The sequence below is a fragment of the Pangasianodon hypophthalmus genome, chromosome 13, assembly GCF_027358585.1.
Source record: "Pangasianodon hypophthalmus isolate fPanHyp1 chromosome 13, fPanHyp1.pri, whole genome shotgun sequence".
NCBI classification, from domain to species: Eukaryota; Metazoa; Chordata; class Actinopteri; order Siluriformes; family Pangasiidae; genus Pangasianodon; species Pangasianodon hypophthalmus.
The window spans coordinates 4767485-4783577 of record NC_069722.1 but is presented as its reverse complement, the minus strand read 5'-3'; the positions used below and the strand labels follow the sequence as shown (position 1 = coordinate 4783577).

Genomic DNA, 16093 nt, shown 5'->3' with positions numbered 1-16093 from the left:
TTTGAATAAAATTAAATTAGAATCGAGCTCCCAGGTTATTATTCACATGGCTACGCTGCAGGATGGTGTGTGTTCATAAGTGTGTGTTGGTGTGTGTGTGTGTGTGTGTGTGTGTGTGTGTGTGTTTGTGTGTGTGTGTGTGTGTGGGAGCTCGGCGCTCGTACCCAGAGCAGCCTTGTCGATGAAGTGCAGCTCGGTGTGGAAGGAGGACAGCTCGGGGTATTTCTCCTGCACCAAGTTAGCTATGAAGTGCAGCAGAGTCTGAGAGCGATCTGTGGACTTCGTGTCTAATAGCTAGTGAAGATAAGAGAAAGAGAGAGAACAAAATAAGATTGCATTTATTCATTCAATGGTTTTTTTTAAATCAATATTGCAATCATTTTAAATATAGTTTTCATAGTAAAAGCAAAACAGTTCAAACAGACAGGGGCTTTTGAATTCCAAAACTTTTGGCACCAGCAAACTACAACATAGTCGTAATTGAGAAAAGTGTGTTCTTTCCCATTCTCAGGATTGGTACTGATAGAACCTCATGGTACTCGAGAGTAAATCTACCAGCATCAGGTGGTGTAGAAGCTGCCTCAGGCACTATATATGCACAAATGCTAAATAAAAAAACGAATAAAAATTTTAAAAAATGGTCTGGATTGTGCCATCAATTATAAGCAAGTGGGACTTTTTTAAGAAACAACTCACTCAGCTAGTACAAAATGTTGGTTTTATACATTTGATTATCACCAGCTGGTCGTATTCTCACTATTTTTGACACTGTGTCTTAAGTAAAATATGATTTCTCAACCTGCAAAAATAGTAAAATTTGTGAAATAGTAAAAAAAAAAAACATAGCACACACAGAGAATGAAATATTTTCGTTCTCGTATCGCACGGCATGTAACCCTACAGAGGTTCTTAAAAGACATACAGTGTTATTTTTATTCTGGCAGATTTTTCTCACCAATCAGTTGAAAATAAATTTTTTGACAGTCCAAATTTTACATTTCTTGTCATTTTCATGATAAAACTAGAGAAGTCCTGAACCACAAGTTGTGAAAAAATGTCATTTAATACGTGCTGTGTCATTTTGACCTACCATCTCATGCTTTCAACATAATATCTCATTATTTCAAGATAGTAAGTCATTATTTTCACTTAATATCTCCTTACTTCAACATCATAACTTGTTATTTCAAGATATTATAATCATTGTTTTGAGTCATTATGTCATCATTATTATTTTGACGTAAATCTCATTATTTTAGATAGTAGGTTATTGTTTTACAAAAATATCTTCTTATTTTAATAATAATAATATCTCTTTATTTTAAGATACTATGCCATAATTTCAAATTAATATCAGCTTCATTCAATTTCTAGGTAATATAGTTGCTAGTGTCTTTATTTTGGGTGTTTATTTTGAGATATTATCTTGTTACTTTGACATATTTCATAAAATTTAACACCAGAATGATCTATCAGTAAAACTAATTTTTTTGAATATTAGCTTATAGCAATAATAATTCTTATTTCTTATGTAATTATCTCAGAGTGTAAATAAGCCAGTTGTTGTTTCACTGAAATTCAGTTGACACTTAAATGTCTAGCGAGTCACATAAACGCACTGAGGTATGGTCAAGGTTCGACTCATAACACTTAATTGATGGAATTTTATAATGGTCATAGCGGTCATACTGAAATTTCATCTTTAATTTTATTGGAGTAAGTTCATAAAAGCTAGCTGATTAACCAAAGGGTTGATATGTTGCTTTTCGTGTCATCCTGATATTTAATCCAGTCATCTCTCAGATCAGTGAAAACTGAACTGAAACCCTAAAAGTCCACTGTGTCCCGTTTAAGCCGGTTTTTGAATATGTGTTAGAGAAACACTGTATGAGATTTATAATCTAAAGCAGCATCCAGAAACATTTCCAGGCTTAAGCTGTAATGCTGAAGCTGATCGATGGTCAGAACTCACCAGATCCAGACTCTGCAAACGGAAACCATAAGCCGCTCCTCTCTTACTGCTGTTCATGTAGTTCCCGAAAGCCAGAATGATCTGGAGGGGAAATACTTAGAATATTAAAAATCTTCAATAATACCTCAAGACAAGTACAAGTACAAACTTCTCTCCATCAACAGCGGATGAAAAAGTTACAGCTAGTGTTGGCAGAAGGCTACAGCGCTCAACACAACAGTGGAAAAAATGTTGTGCCATCTTCATTTGTCTGTTTGTTCATTTCTTTTTTGTATAAGTAAGGATTAAAACGTAACTGTTAATTCATATTTTCAATCCATTTAGAGTTACTATTACAAAGCGCCGACAGTGGAGGCTCCTTCCATAAATAAACTTCACCAAACTTCATCAATGATCATATCAAGAAGATAAAAATAATTACTGTCTATATAGTATCAAATAATATACCATCTATATATATATATATATATATATATATATATATATATATATATATATATATGTGTGTGTGTATATATATATATATATATATATATATATATATATATATATATATATATATATATATATATATATAGTATATAAAGCTATCATATGATCATTATTATACTAGTATATTACTAGTCATACTAATAAATTATACTTGTTTTTTACGTCTTTAATCTGATTATAGTTAATCAGCCAATATGTTTGTTTTGCTTCTATGAGACTAATGCAACTAAAAGCGTACCACCTGCATTTTAGTGTTGTGGGAAAAAAAACTTAAACCACATAAATTTTATTTTTGATTAAACTGTTCCTTCAGTAGTGAAGCTAACATCTAATAAGCGTTCACGTAGAAGCTGAGGGTAGAAGAGGCATGAAACATTTTTAGCGACAGCTCCATCGGCTCACTTACCTCTAAGACCTTCTTCAGCTTGGAGGAAGACTTCAGGGACATGGAGGCTGCGATGATGGAGTTCAGTTGCTACGGAAACAGGGATGAGAAGTTAGGACTGACTTTAACACGCTTTGAATACCCATTTAATATGGATCAGAGTGCACACGTTTAGCGCTGCTGTACTGACCGGCTGCAGGCGTTTGACCGACTCGGGGAAGTTGCCCATGAAGGTGAGCGTGCTGATTCGCTGAGCGAGGCGCGGGATTTTCCCAAAACTCATGATAAAGCGGTCCTCCTCGGACAGGTCCTCCAGAGGACGTCCCTCCTTCACATAGTTCTGCAGCAGCTTCATCTCGTAATCAGACGGGATGAAGCGCTCCAGCAGCTCCAGGAAGTCCAGGCTCAGGGCCTGCTGATCATAACTGAACAAGAAAGAAGACAGGGATTTTTTTTCTCAACTGCCAGTGCATATTTTTACATGTAATTCTACAGGAAGCGAAAATATTCAACATTTCAGAATGATTGATGTCAAGCAGTTTTTTTAACTTCCCTACCAATCCAGCTGCATGGAACAAGCATGAAAAACTAAAATGGAGCGCAAAGTGCCAGAGAAAAAAAAACTGTGTTTTTTAGGGGGCGAATATAAAGAGATTTACAACATATTAAGTCAAAAATATTTTAAGACCATTATTCCAACATTGTAATATAACTAAAGATAATGATTATTTTCTTGAAGTCCCACTTTAACCCTTTCAGCATGAGTTAAAAGCTCAGGTAGATCATTAAAAGCTCAGCCTGTTTTAAACCCTGTATAGTTGTGAGTTGGTGCTGTACGTACGTCTGGATGGCGGTGCAGATATCAGCGGGACTCATGCCGGCCTTACGCAGGGTGATGGCCAGGTTCTTGGCCTTGTTGGCCTCCAGGAGAGAAACTTTAGTGGGAGCTTTCTGAGCCTTCACCTTCAGTTTGGAGATATCAGTTGGAGGACCTTGTGCCTTCGTCTTAAACTGCTCCGCAAACATGTCCATGTTCAACTCCTGTGAGTGAGAAACACACAGAGCAGTAAATATCAGCTTAAGACACATACACTCATTAAACCCTGTTCAGTCTTCAAACCTTTAAGAGTCAGAACCTTAAAGACTTATCAGAGAGGGTTAAGGTAAGATTCACTGAGGAACACCATTTTTGATTAGAAAATAATAGAAAATAATAGAAAATAGAAGTGTAATATTAATATTTAAAATATTAGGATTTAAAAAAAATTTTTTTTTTTCTTATATAACATGAATAGGAATTTATTCTAACCATTCTAAATAATTCCATTATTATTAGGATACAATTAATATTATTGGTCATTAATAATATTTATTAATATTTGCATATAAAAGTAAATATTTATATTATTCAAATTATGAATATTTTGACATGTTGAAATAAATTATAAAAACATTATTTAAATAATTGTAATATAAGAAAATTATAAATAATATTGTTTTAACAAGTAAATTATAGACAAATAATATAATAATAATAATATACTAATATTATATTATTAGTAGCATGACCTTTAATAATACCACTGGTAATACTATTAATGATTAAAATTACAGATAGATAAATAGATAAATAAATAAATAAATAAATATAATGTAATGATTAGTTTATTATTTATTAATATTTTTTAAACATTTTTTAGAAAAATCTTCTTTGCTAATATAAATTATATTTAAAATATAATTTTTATACTAATAATTGTATTACATTTAAATATTGAAAGTTGTATATGCTGTTTTTGCCTCATGCTTCACCTGTAGCAGATGCTCATCGTCCAGCTCTTTAAACACTGTTCCTTCCACCTGGTTGGATTTCAGAGCCTGCCAGTTGAGCTGCGGCATGCGGAACTTCGTCTGGATCGGCTTTCTGCTCTTCACTTTTGCGGGAAAACACACAAGCACTGCTTATTCATGCGTCTTCTTCTCTCCATGTGTGTGTGAGATTGCCATCTTTGATCATGTGTAATGCTAAGTGCGATCAAGAGCATCTTTACCTGTTTCAGCCCCCAGTGCAGCAGGAGCTCCAGGAGGAGGAGGCGGGCCACACCCAGGTGGGGGCGGGGGAGGAGGTGGGCCTCCACCTGGAGGTGGAGGAGGTGGTGGTGGAGGTGGGACTCCACACCCTGGAGGAGGAGGTGGAGGTGGTGGGGGTGGAGGTGCGACGGAAGCGGCAGGGGGAGTTTCTTCACCGGGTAGTGGTGGAGGAGGAGGGGGAGGAGGAGGGGGAGGAGCTGCTGAGGGAGCGGCCTGATTGGCTGGTGCTGAGTCTGCCAGTCATGCAGTTAAACAAGAAATTAAGCAAGTTTTGAATAAAAAAAGATAAACTCTTCCAAATGAATGAAAACAACTATGTTTATAACGAATGCAAAATAATCAGTGGAGTAAAACCCAGAAAGCTCCCTGGAGAAAGAGTTTGTTATCTGATTCATACCTGTTTCTGTGGCACTAACAGGGACAGTCTGCACCACAGTCACAGGGATGACCTCGATGTCCAGAGATCCCGAGGCCGTCTTCTCCAGCCGCACCAAACCTTTGTCCTGCAGCTCCCTCAGTTTCACCTCCAGCTTGCTGTCCCTCTGCTCCTCAGCGTCTCTGTCCTTCTCTCTTCCCGGCTGAGAAGGTTGAGATATCCGCTCCTGCTGCTTCTCTCGCTCTCTCTGGATCTCTCGCTCACGCTCACGCTGTTGCAAGGCGCTGACCTGAGCGCACGACTCCCGCAAGCTCTCCTGTTCACACCCGAGACACAGAAAGGTAAGAGAAAGAGAAGATGTAGCGACGTTTCCCTCTGAGCGAAAAACACACTCCATCAGATCACTTTTCCCAACTTGGTTTAACAAAGTTAAAAGAAATACTCCAACATGTTTGAAAGTAGATGCTATCCAGAATTTCAACACAAGCAGAAAATCTGGTTTCTTTTACATTGTTCTATTTATTTTTATTCCTAGAAATGCTCAGGTATATGATAGAGAGAGATAGAGAGACAGAGAGGAAAAGAAACAGATAGAGAAATGGGCAGGGGGGACAGATAGAGAGACTGACAGAAATAGACAGACAGAGAGAGAGAGAAACCCAGAAAGAGAGTGAGAAACACAGAGACTGAGAGAGTGAGAGAGCAAGAGAGAGAGAGACAGAGAGAGAAACAAGGACACAGAAAGAGAGAGCGTGAGAGACAGACAGAGAGAGAGAGTATGTGTGTGTGTGTGTGTGAGAGAGAGAGCGAGAGAGAGAGAGGAAGCTGTACAGTACCTTGAGTATCGCTGACTCTTTAGTGACCTGCATGAGCTGCTGCTCGAGTTCAGCCACTTTCTCCATCGCTCCATTCTCATACTCCTGTAGCTTAGCAAGCAGCTACACACACACACACACACACACACACACACAATGAAGGTCATATAAAAACACGTTCTCACTAAACACAAATTCTAATTTGCATAAAACTGGACTTTGTATAGCAGCCGTCATTATGTTAATCAATAAGCTTGCTTCTGTCTTCATTAGCATATAGATCAGAGGCTAAACTGGCCACGCCCACCAGCGCAATTCACTCCTTATTCTACATAATTGCGGCCCTTATTGCGGGACATATGTAGCCTCATACATTTCCCATTATCAGACATTACCAGGCCAGACTTTCTCTCTTCCTTTTCTCTACTGCTTTCATTCATTCATTCATTCATTCATCAGTAACTGCTTTATCCTGATCAGTGTTAAATGAATAATTTGTTTAAATTTTGAGAAATAGAACCAACAATCAATCCTAGCAAACAGAGAAAAATTTGAATTTTACCACAAAACCTTGCTAGCATATGTCTGTAGTTGGAATAGCTCCATGCTAACAGCATAAATGATAAAAACATATTGGTTGAACTCATTTTGGATTTCTATTTCTATTTGGTTCAGAGATGAAGGCCAGAGGTCAAAGTTCAGCTAGGTGAAGTCAACATGCCACAAAGTGATAGTAACTGCTAACAGGCACATGCGCCTCTTTCACGTCTCCCTTTCCACCAGGTGAACTTTATTCCCATTTGCTCTGACCGCTGTTTTATCTGAGAAAGTAGAAAAGCGTAGTTCCTGTATCGTTCCTATGTGCCAGTAGCACACTCTCATGAATTTGGTGTTATGGCAATTCTGCAGTAATTACACCCTATTTCTGAAGATTTTGATCTCCATTTGTCATGTGAGCCAAAAACCATTTAGACGGCATCTCTCAAACATCATGCGGTAACCATGGCGACATCGCGGTCCCTCAAATTGGCTGGCTGACCCCTCGTTCAGGATCACTAGAGTGTCCTCGATGGTTTAGCTGCAGATTTCTGAATCGCCTTTTCAAGTGACTGACACTAACTTGGAAATTGCCCAGTACTGACAATCATAAGGCTAGATACACAGATGTACTTTATGGATCCTGAAGAGCAAATTTGGGAAAAATATAGCCGAACTCCATGTGTTCACCCAAGCTCAGGCTCGAACCCAGGAGCTTGGCACGCTAAGGCAACAACTCTACCAGTGCACTAGCTACTTTCTCTCCCTGGTTAAAAAAAAATTGGATGCACTTAGCCATGATGTACATTATGTATGCCTAATCATTTTGACAACACAAGAAAAATAAGTTGTGATCTTGAGAAAAGAACTTTAGTGACCTTGAGCTCACAAGAAAAAAACACTTTTCTTGCCTTTCTGGACTTCCGTATAAATGTTACTAAATATGGCTCCACTTTGTCAGCATCTACTTGTGACCAAGATATCAGTCACAGTCTATTTTTATCTATCACACCATTCCGCACTGCATTTATATGTATATATGTGTGTGTGTGTATGTGTGTGTGTGTGTGTGTGTGTGTGATAAGCCTCACCTGTGCATTGTGTTCCTGTAATTCGTCCAAATGTTCCACTAGTCCTCCTTTATTCTCTGCATCCTCGAGCAAAGCGCCCACATCGAACACATTATCCAGATAGGCCTGGATCTGAACCTGCAACTTCTCGCTCTCTGTCAGCTTCAGAGACTGAGAACACACACACATACACACACACACACACACACAAATATACATACATAAAAAGAGGAGCATATAGAACATTAAATGTAACTATAAACTGACAAAAAGTATGACTTTATTCTTTAATTAATAAGAAAATTGTAATCAAGAGCAAATCACTGTGGTGTAAGAGGAATAAAACACTTTCGGACGTTCTTATATAGGAAAATAATCAACTTCGGTGTGATAGCAGTAACTCCGCTTTGTGTTGTTGATTATTTTTTTTATAGTTTTATCTGTTACTTTAATAAACTAAGACGTAATACAATGACGCATTTAGATTATTCTGAGAATTGTGTAGCTTTATATGATTGAACATGGATGGCATGATTTATAAATGATGACATACAGAGTGATCAATTATACTTTTTTTAGCAATATTTTGTAGCTCTATATATATATATATTACGCAGAAGTGTGAAAACCATAAGAGGGTTTTTTTTAGCTTTAGTAGGAAAATCACAGTGACTCAACATGTCCTCTGACTGACAGGAGGAACTCATTCTGGTGGCTTCTGTGAGAATAAAGTTGTGAGAAGTAGAATTGTGAGAAGCCACAAGCAGGTGAAAATGATCTGAACTCACCTCTAAATACTGATCGAGGCCCAGCTGTGTGAACTCATACTGAAGGTGGACCCGGAAGTTCATGTTTTCCACCGAGTGAACCACAATGTTTATGAACTGCATACACGCTACCTACAGAGAGAGAGAGAGAGCACGAGGGCAGTAGTGAGAGATGAAACAAGGTGTGGTAGGTGGCAATTTATTACCAGCAACTGTCACCATGGCAACCGAAACTATATACAGTACACAGTAACGCAAGGATTGCATTTGGACACCTGCTCATACAGCATCTTCATTTTTACTTCATCTCAGAATAATAATGAAGACATTCACACTATGAAATAACACGTAGGAAATTATGCAGGGAAGAAGAAAGGTGTTAAAATATTTTGGATTTTAAATTCTTAACATTATTTCTGATGAAGCTTTGCACACTCTTGGCATTTCCTAAATAATCTGAGCGCCTCACTGTTTCTCCTGAACTACTTGTTGGGGAAACAATTTAATTTTAAGATTAATTTTAATTTTTGTAGAAACTACTTAATAAAATTACATTTTGATTCAGAAATACAAGTATACTATACATGCACCACAAAAAAATGACATCTTAGCAAATGAAAATATCTTGAATAAATACAAATCTATCTTACAGTAAAACAAATGTAAAATTATATTATTATAATTATAATTATATTTATATTATTATAACTGACTTATAACTGATTTCTGGTCATTTTTACTAATTTCAACTTGAAATAAGCTTGTTTTCTATCTATAAAAAAAGCAAAATGATCTGCCAGGGGAATAAGAAATAAAGTGTGAAATGAGTAAAAGCATCTAAATTAAGATTAAACTGAATAATCGTAAATTTGATTTGAATAAGAAATGTTTGATAAATTTGCCCATATCACTTAGATCACTTAGATGATGATGATATCACATAGATATAATTTTTTTAGCATTGTGGGCATAATATCAAGCATGTCACTATTTATTTTGGTGAAATTTATCTGATTACTTTGGAATATTTGTACTATTTTCTTCTTTGCAAAGCATTACAAAGTCTAAGAGTAAAAGTTATGATAATAATTAGATTTTAGAAATATTAGTTTATTTATGAGGGACAGTGCCCAGTACGGATAACCCAAAAGGGTTTATTTCTATCTGTCATCCCTGGCAAGAAGCTGAAACACACCCAAAAATAGCCTGCATTTAATTGTACATAAATTATATTGAATATAACTGAATACACACAATTATAAAACACACACACAAAACAAGATACCAAAATGACCACTATTGCAGTTAATATTAAGAGAAATGCACATATAGAACAAGGTATAGAGTACAATAATAAGGAAATTATTCTTTATGAGAAGATAAAAGTTATAATGTAAGGTTTATAAAGATATGTTATGATAAGATAGAGAATGAAATGCAATAATGACGTAAGAAACAAACTCACCATGAAGTCGATGTTGCTGTCGTCACTGCTGAAATACTCCATCAGCTTCTCAAACCTGTTCTTCTCTCCACTCACCTGAAAGCGAGAGAGAGAGAGAGAGAGAGAGAGAGAGAGAATTGTTATCCTATAGAATTTGTAAAGAAACCGAGTACTCCATTTGAGCATTTGTGTTAAAAAATTAAACATTTAATGTAACCCAAAAATTTGTTTTGAAGAGCATAACTTTGAACTTTTTTAAAACTAAGACCTTGGAATTATGAGTTTCTATCTGACAATTATGTGATTTTAAGATATACTCTTAAAATCACATATTTAAGATATACTTTAAGATGCCAGGCATCACACACACATCTGCACACTCGTTCACACAATTTGGTGTAGCCAATCCACCTACCAGTGTGTGTTTGGATGTGGGAGGAAACAAGAACCCAGAGGAGACCCACATGGATAGAGGGTGAATATGAAAAACTCCACACAGACAATAACCTGAGCTCAGGAGTGAACTGGGGAGCTGTAAGGCAGCAACACTACCTGCTATTGCTTAATATTATCTCTCTTTTTTTGCATAAAAAAGATAAAAGATAGAGAGAAGTTTATAATTCCAAGATCTTTAAATAATGAATTGCATAATGTGGAGGCTTAACAAAAAATAATGTTTTTAGGCAACATTGGATGTTATAAAGGATCCTATTAATCTTAATACAGTTTCTACTAGAAAATTAAACCTAAATCAGGCACTTGAAAACTAAATATAAACCCTACCACTATGTTCCAGGAAACACTGGAAAACACTAGAAATGCCACCATGGTGTGTAAATTAAGATTCTGACAGTTCCTCAATCTCAGCTACATCAATCCAGTTCATAATTGGTCTCAACTAGAACTGTTGGTTAGTCACCTAATTTAAACCACTGTGACCCCGACCAGGCGGTTACTAAGGAAATGCCTCGCACATGTTAAGGAATATTATTTGCCCCCACTTGCACACCTCAATCGGATGCCCTGAAATTTTTCTGTTGAGCTTTCACAATAAAAAAAAAGAATAGTGCTCCTTCTATTCATATCTGTATTTATATCTGTTTATAATCCACATGCAGATACACCCCTAGTTTCTACATTAAACTGCTGTGCATATAGTGCAAAGTGCAGACCTTCTTCATCACGTTAGTCCTGATTTTTACCCTCACATGACGCAGCCCTGAACAGGATATTGCAAAATTTGGGTCAGAGATTGAGTCACTTCTTATTGAATCTTAAAAAAAGAATCTGCAGGGGCGTTTTTGAGACCAAAAGTGCATGTGTTATATTCTTACTTCCTTAAAGTTGTTAAAGGCTGAGATAATGATGTCATGTCCACCTCTAACGAGACACACAGCAGCCAACAGCTCCAACACTAGGGCTTTTGTCCTGCACAACAACATACACAGTGTGAAATATCTCCCGTATGTAAATTTAACAGCAACAGAGAATACTCGAGAGTAGATACACAGACACACAGACTCTTACACAGAGTACGCAAATCTAATTTAAAATCAAAGTGTCTCGTAACGCACATACAGTCTTTACCTGGGGTTTCTGTTGTTGAGACTGAGAGTGATTTCGTTCACACAGCGAGGGTGGCTCATCACAAGGTTAAAGCCAGACTGTCCAAGACAAAAAAAACAGAAGCAGAAATAATTACTACAAATATCCTTGTGCAAAGATGATCGATTGTGGTATGCATAAATTGCTATATAATTAATGTTTTAAATGGAGTTAAAAATATAAAATGCGCAAGCATGATTGATTATAAAGTATTAATTAGTAGTAAGTAATAATTCCCCTAAAATGAGGCATACATATGGTAACATAGTCCAGTTACATAATTTTCACTGGTGTGTGTGTGTGTGTGTGTGTGTTATTCATGTACCTGATAATTCATGATAGCTCGCAGGCACATAATACAAACATGAACATCGTCTCTTTGGCTTAAGCGATTTCTCAGAGATCTTTTTCCTTGTGCCAGATTAGTTAGCCTGAGGGAAAAAGAGAGAATTCATGAAAGAAGTGGATTCTGAAAATTATATATACATATTTTTAAAAAAACATGGTCATGATTTGTTCCAATTACTGGTCAAACTTTAATAATTGTGGATTAGTTTGCTAAAGCAACAAAAGTTTTGGAAATGAAATTTTTTGCACTTAACATTGCTTACTGTGAATTTAATGCGATGTCTTAAACAACTAGCTAAACAACCTATCTTGATGCTTGAAAGCTTGCTAACATCTTGTAAACTGTTACTGTTTATACTTACGTCAGGAAATAAAATCATTTCTGACATTATGAGAACTCTGAAAGGAAATTTCTACCTTATTATTGCTGGAATTTCGCTAAAGTGTAGGCTATGTTGTTTTTATCTATCTTGCTAACATCATATTGCTCGAGACAGCTTAGCTAACTAGCATGATATCTAGCTGTTAACCTGTTAGCTGGCTTGAAAAATGATCCTAAACAGCATGTATACACTGCTTCTGTGGGACTTTGTACAAGAACGTATATTTTTTTTCGAGGGAACATTCTCAAAGCTCTCTGTGGCCAAAAGTTGAGCTCAGTCTCTTATATGTTAGCATGCAGCGCTCAAGACACAATAATAACATGCAAGAATCTTCATTTAGGGGTGAGAAAGTATGTACAATTCATTATTATTCATTATAAAATTATGGTAATTGTATAAAGTAATATCATGGTTGGGACTTTTCTTTTATCTCCTAGTAGGTTTGTTCTTGTTCTAAAAATATTGTGTTTTATTTCAAGACATGCACTGCACCAGAAAGTCACGCTGGTATACCGTGACACTGCTATTTTCATTAATCTACAGTGAATATGTGAGCCTAGGTATGTATTATTATCAAGATTATTTGGTACATATTAAATTTCATTTGCATTGTTGCCATGATGCGTGGCACAGTGGTGTAGCTGTTAGCATTGCTTCCTCACAGCTCCAGGATCTCTGGTTTACTCCGGAGCTCAGTTTACGATCTGTGTGGACTTTCACATGGTTTGCCTATGTCCATCTTGGTTTTCTCCCACTGCCCAAAAATATTTGCCCCTAGGTCAGGGGTTCAAACCCCAACACCACCAAGCTGCCACCGTTGGGCCTGTGAGCAAGGCCCTTAACCCTCTCTGTTACAGGAATCCCATATTATGGCCAGACCCCATCTTCGTAACAAGCTAGGATATGCGAAGAAAAGAATTTGAGTGTACAGTAGGGTATATATAACAAAGGCTTTCTTCTTTTTCTTCTACTCCTTGAATGAATGTGTACATGGTGCCCTGTGATACCCTGGTGTCCCATTCAGGAAGTATTCCTGCTCTGGATCCACCGTGACTCTGACCAGGATAAAGTGTTTACTGAAGATGAATGGAGGAATGTGGTTTTGGTGCTACAGGTTGGCATGGCCAAGTGACTGACCGGACGGTCAAAGCGCGAGCAGCCCGGGTCATGCCTTGTGTCGCTGAGTGTGTGGAGTTTTTGGTTAGATCCTCCACCGATCTCTCTGACATCTTCCTGTTGTCTGTAACAGAACCTCCATTCTCCACTGACTCCACCTCAAACCTGCAGCACACAATGGATTTCAGAGGCATTGTGTATCTTTTTTATGTCTACATGCCAAAAGGACTTCAAATATACAATGCTAACTAAATATTATAGGTATATACTGAGATTGAAATTGGCTATTTGACTGAACTTACGGTGCATCACTCTGAGCATAGGATAGATAATCCACCAGCACATCTAAACCCTGATTCTCTTCACTCAGAAACTCCTGAGCCCATCTAACAAAAAGAGTCAGAGAGAAGGGAAGGTGATTATGGGGTATAAATCATGTCTACATTCTTCCAGCACCACATTCTGGTGCCAGGGTGGGGTCAATGGAGAAACTCACCCGATGTGATTGGTTCTCAAGGAGATCTCCAGCTCTCTCAGGACCTGGGTGGACTCCTGAATGCGCCTCTTAAACTGTGGAGCAGTTTAGATTAGACAATTTATCTCTCTCTAGAAACTTACAAGATTGCTCTAAAAAAAAGAAAGAAAAAAGATGAAGAGAGGACTAACCCTGCGTGTCACTCCTCCCTGGTCCTGGTAGAAACTCTTGATCTTATTCAGATATGCAGACGGAGGGTTCTTGACCTGGAAACGCTCCTAATGGACACACAGAGAGGGGGATGGAATGATGAATTGATGGATGGATGGATGGATGGATGGAGAGAAGTATGTATGTATGTATGTATGCATGTATGCATGTATTGAATGGATGGATGGATTTATGGCTGGAATGATGGATGGATGAGTGGAAGGACTAACGGATAAATAGATGGCTTAATAGATTGATAGACTAATAAATGGACTGATGGATGGATAGATAGACAGATGCTGTCTGTAGATGGGTGTAACAGATTTATAGTAAAATAACTTTCACAAGGCATTATAAAAGCCAAATAAAACTAGTGTTATATATGGGTAGATAGAAGGAAGAATAGTCTGACGGATGGATGGAAGAATAGATTAATAAATGAATATATGGTCGGATAGTTGTGAAGATTAATGGATTAATTTTAATGGACTGGGGATAGGTGGATGGAAGGAAGAATAGATTAATAAAATAATGTATTGATGGATAGATGGAACGATAAATTAATGGATGGATGGATGAATAGGTTTATAAATAGATATTTGGTTGGATAGATGAAAGGGTAATTTGATGGATGGATGGATGGATGGATGGAAAAATATCATAACAATTGAATATATAGATGAATACTTTGATGGATGCAGGTATGTATGTATGTATGTATGTATGATATATGATGGATGGATGGATGGATGGTGAATGGGTGATTAAGAGGGATGAAGAGATTAATAAATAGATATTTGGATGGACAGATGAAAGAATAGTTTAATGGATGGGGGAATTGATGGATGGGTGGATGGATGAATGGATAGATGGAGGGATGGAAGAAGAGATAAATAAATGAATACATGGTTGGATCGATGGAAGAATAGTGTAATGTATGAATGGGTGGATAGAAGGATGAATAGATTAATAAATGATTTTTTGGATAAATAGTTGAAACAATAGTTTAATGATAAATGAATAGATGGATGGATGGATGGATGGTTGGAAGGAGGGATGATGATAGATGATAGATGAATGGATGGATGGCAAAACAGATTAATACATTTATATATGGTTGGATAGATTATTGATAGATAGAAGAATAGTTTAATGGATGCATGTTAATGGATGAATGTTTATCTTTATGTTTAGTTTAATGGAACTTAATTTGAAAAATTTTAATTTGAATTAATGAATGCTTGAGTGGATGAGTGAATGGATGGATGGATGAAAGAATTTCTATTAATATTACATACATTCACAGCATAAATTCATAATACTATGCAAAAAATGACACATTTCAGCATCATTAATTATTATCTGTAGCATTTTTTGTGACCTTAAGTGTATTTGCAGTTACAGTATGTTTCATTTCATTTCAGTGAATATTGTAATTTCTATCATTTCTTCTATAATTTTTCTTTAATTAAGAATAACTTATACAAGTATAGCTAAAATAGCTAAAAAATTATGATATTTCAACCCATATACTGTATCTTCACTGAGAGATATGAAAAAACAAAAGTTAACAGTATGACGACAGTACTTTCTAACATTTGTCCTCATCAACCCGCAGAGAAAAAAAAAGAGACGAAGCACATTTATGAGACTTGCGGCCTTCGCTATGATAGCTCTTTGCTTTGCACCCGCAGTGAGCGAGTTAGCAGCTTGTGGTTGCCATAGTGAGATGTAAATATTAACACAGGAAATGCGTTGTTACCTCGCAGACCTCTCTGACTTACATCTTAATATCTGTATCTTGATACTTGGAAATCCTGTTCAGTATTTTAAAGTAAGTCAGCAACACTTTAGAATATTTTTTTATTATCATATAGTTTGTTGGATTTGAAGCTGTGTTGATGTTAAACCTTGAAGTTTTGTTTAAGTTGGTTTTATGCTGACATACAAATTTCTAGTTCTTCATACTCTTTATACAGTGTGTATTGGTATACCCCACAACCCAGC

The 16093-nt window shown here is 36.6% G+C and overlaps 1 protein-coding gene across 1 annotated transcript in view; it reads right to left on the bottom strand.

Annotated features, from left to right (window-relative positions):
* fmnl1a (formin-like 1a) overlaps positions 1 to 16093 on the bottom strand; it is a 32524-nt gene that overhangs the window by 4348 nt on the left and 12083 nt on the right. Inside the window, exons 3-21 of the mRNA XM_026916710.3 lie at positions 14068 to 14154; positions 13898 to 13971; positions 13704 to 13787; positions 13423 to 13566; positions 11880 to 11985; positions 11537 to 11613; positions 11284 to 11377; positions 9971 to 10045; positions 8527 to 8637; positions 7760 to 7909; positions 6153 to 6254; positions 5338 to 5632; positions 4901 to 5173; positions 4662 to 4783; positions 3691 to 3890; positions 3040 to 3274; positions 2871 to 2939; positions 1973 to 2053; positions 165 to 294 (exon numbers count right to left, since the gene is read on the bottom strand). Coding sequence (XP_026772511.3) covers positions 165 to 294; positions 1973 to 2053; positions 2871 to 2939; positions 3040 to 3274; positions 3691 to 3890; positions 4662 to 4783; positions 4901 to 5173; positions 5338 to 5632; positions 6153 to 6254; positions 7760 to 7909; positions 8527 to 8637; positions 9971 to 10045; positions 11284 to 11377; positions 11537 to 11613; positions 11880 to 11985; positions 13423 to 13566; positions 13704 to 13787; positions 13898 to 13971; positions 14068 to 14154 — 2509 coding nt within the window. The remainder of the gene's footprint in view (positions 1 to 164; positions 295 to 1972; positions 2054 to 2870; positions 2940 to 3039; positions 3275 to 3690; positions 3891 to 4661; positions 4784 to 4900; positions 5174 to 5337; positions 5633 to 6152; positions 6255 to 7759; positions 7910 to 8526; positions 8638 to 9970; positions 10046 to 11283; positions 11378 to 11536; positions 11614 to 11879; positions 11986 to 13422; positions 13567 to 13703; positions 13788 to 13897; positions 13972 to 14067; positions 14155 to 16093) is intronic.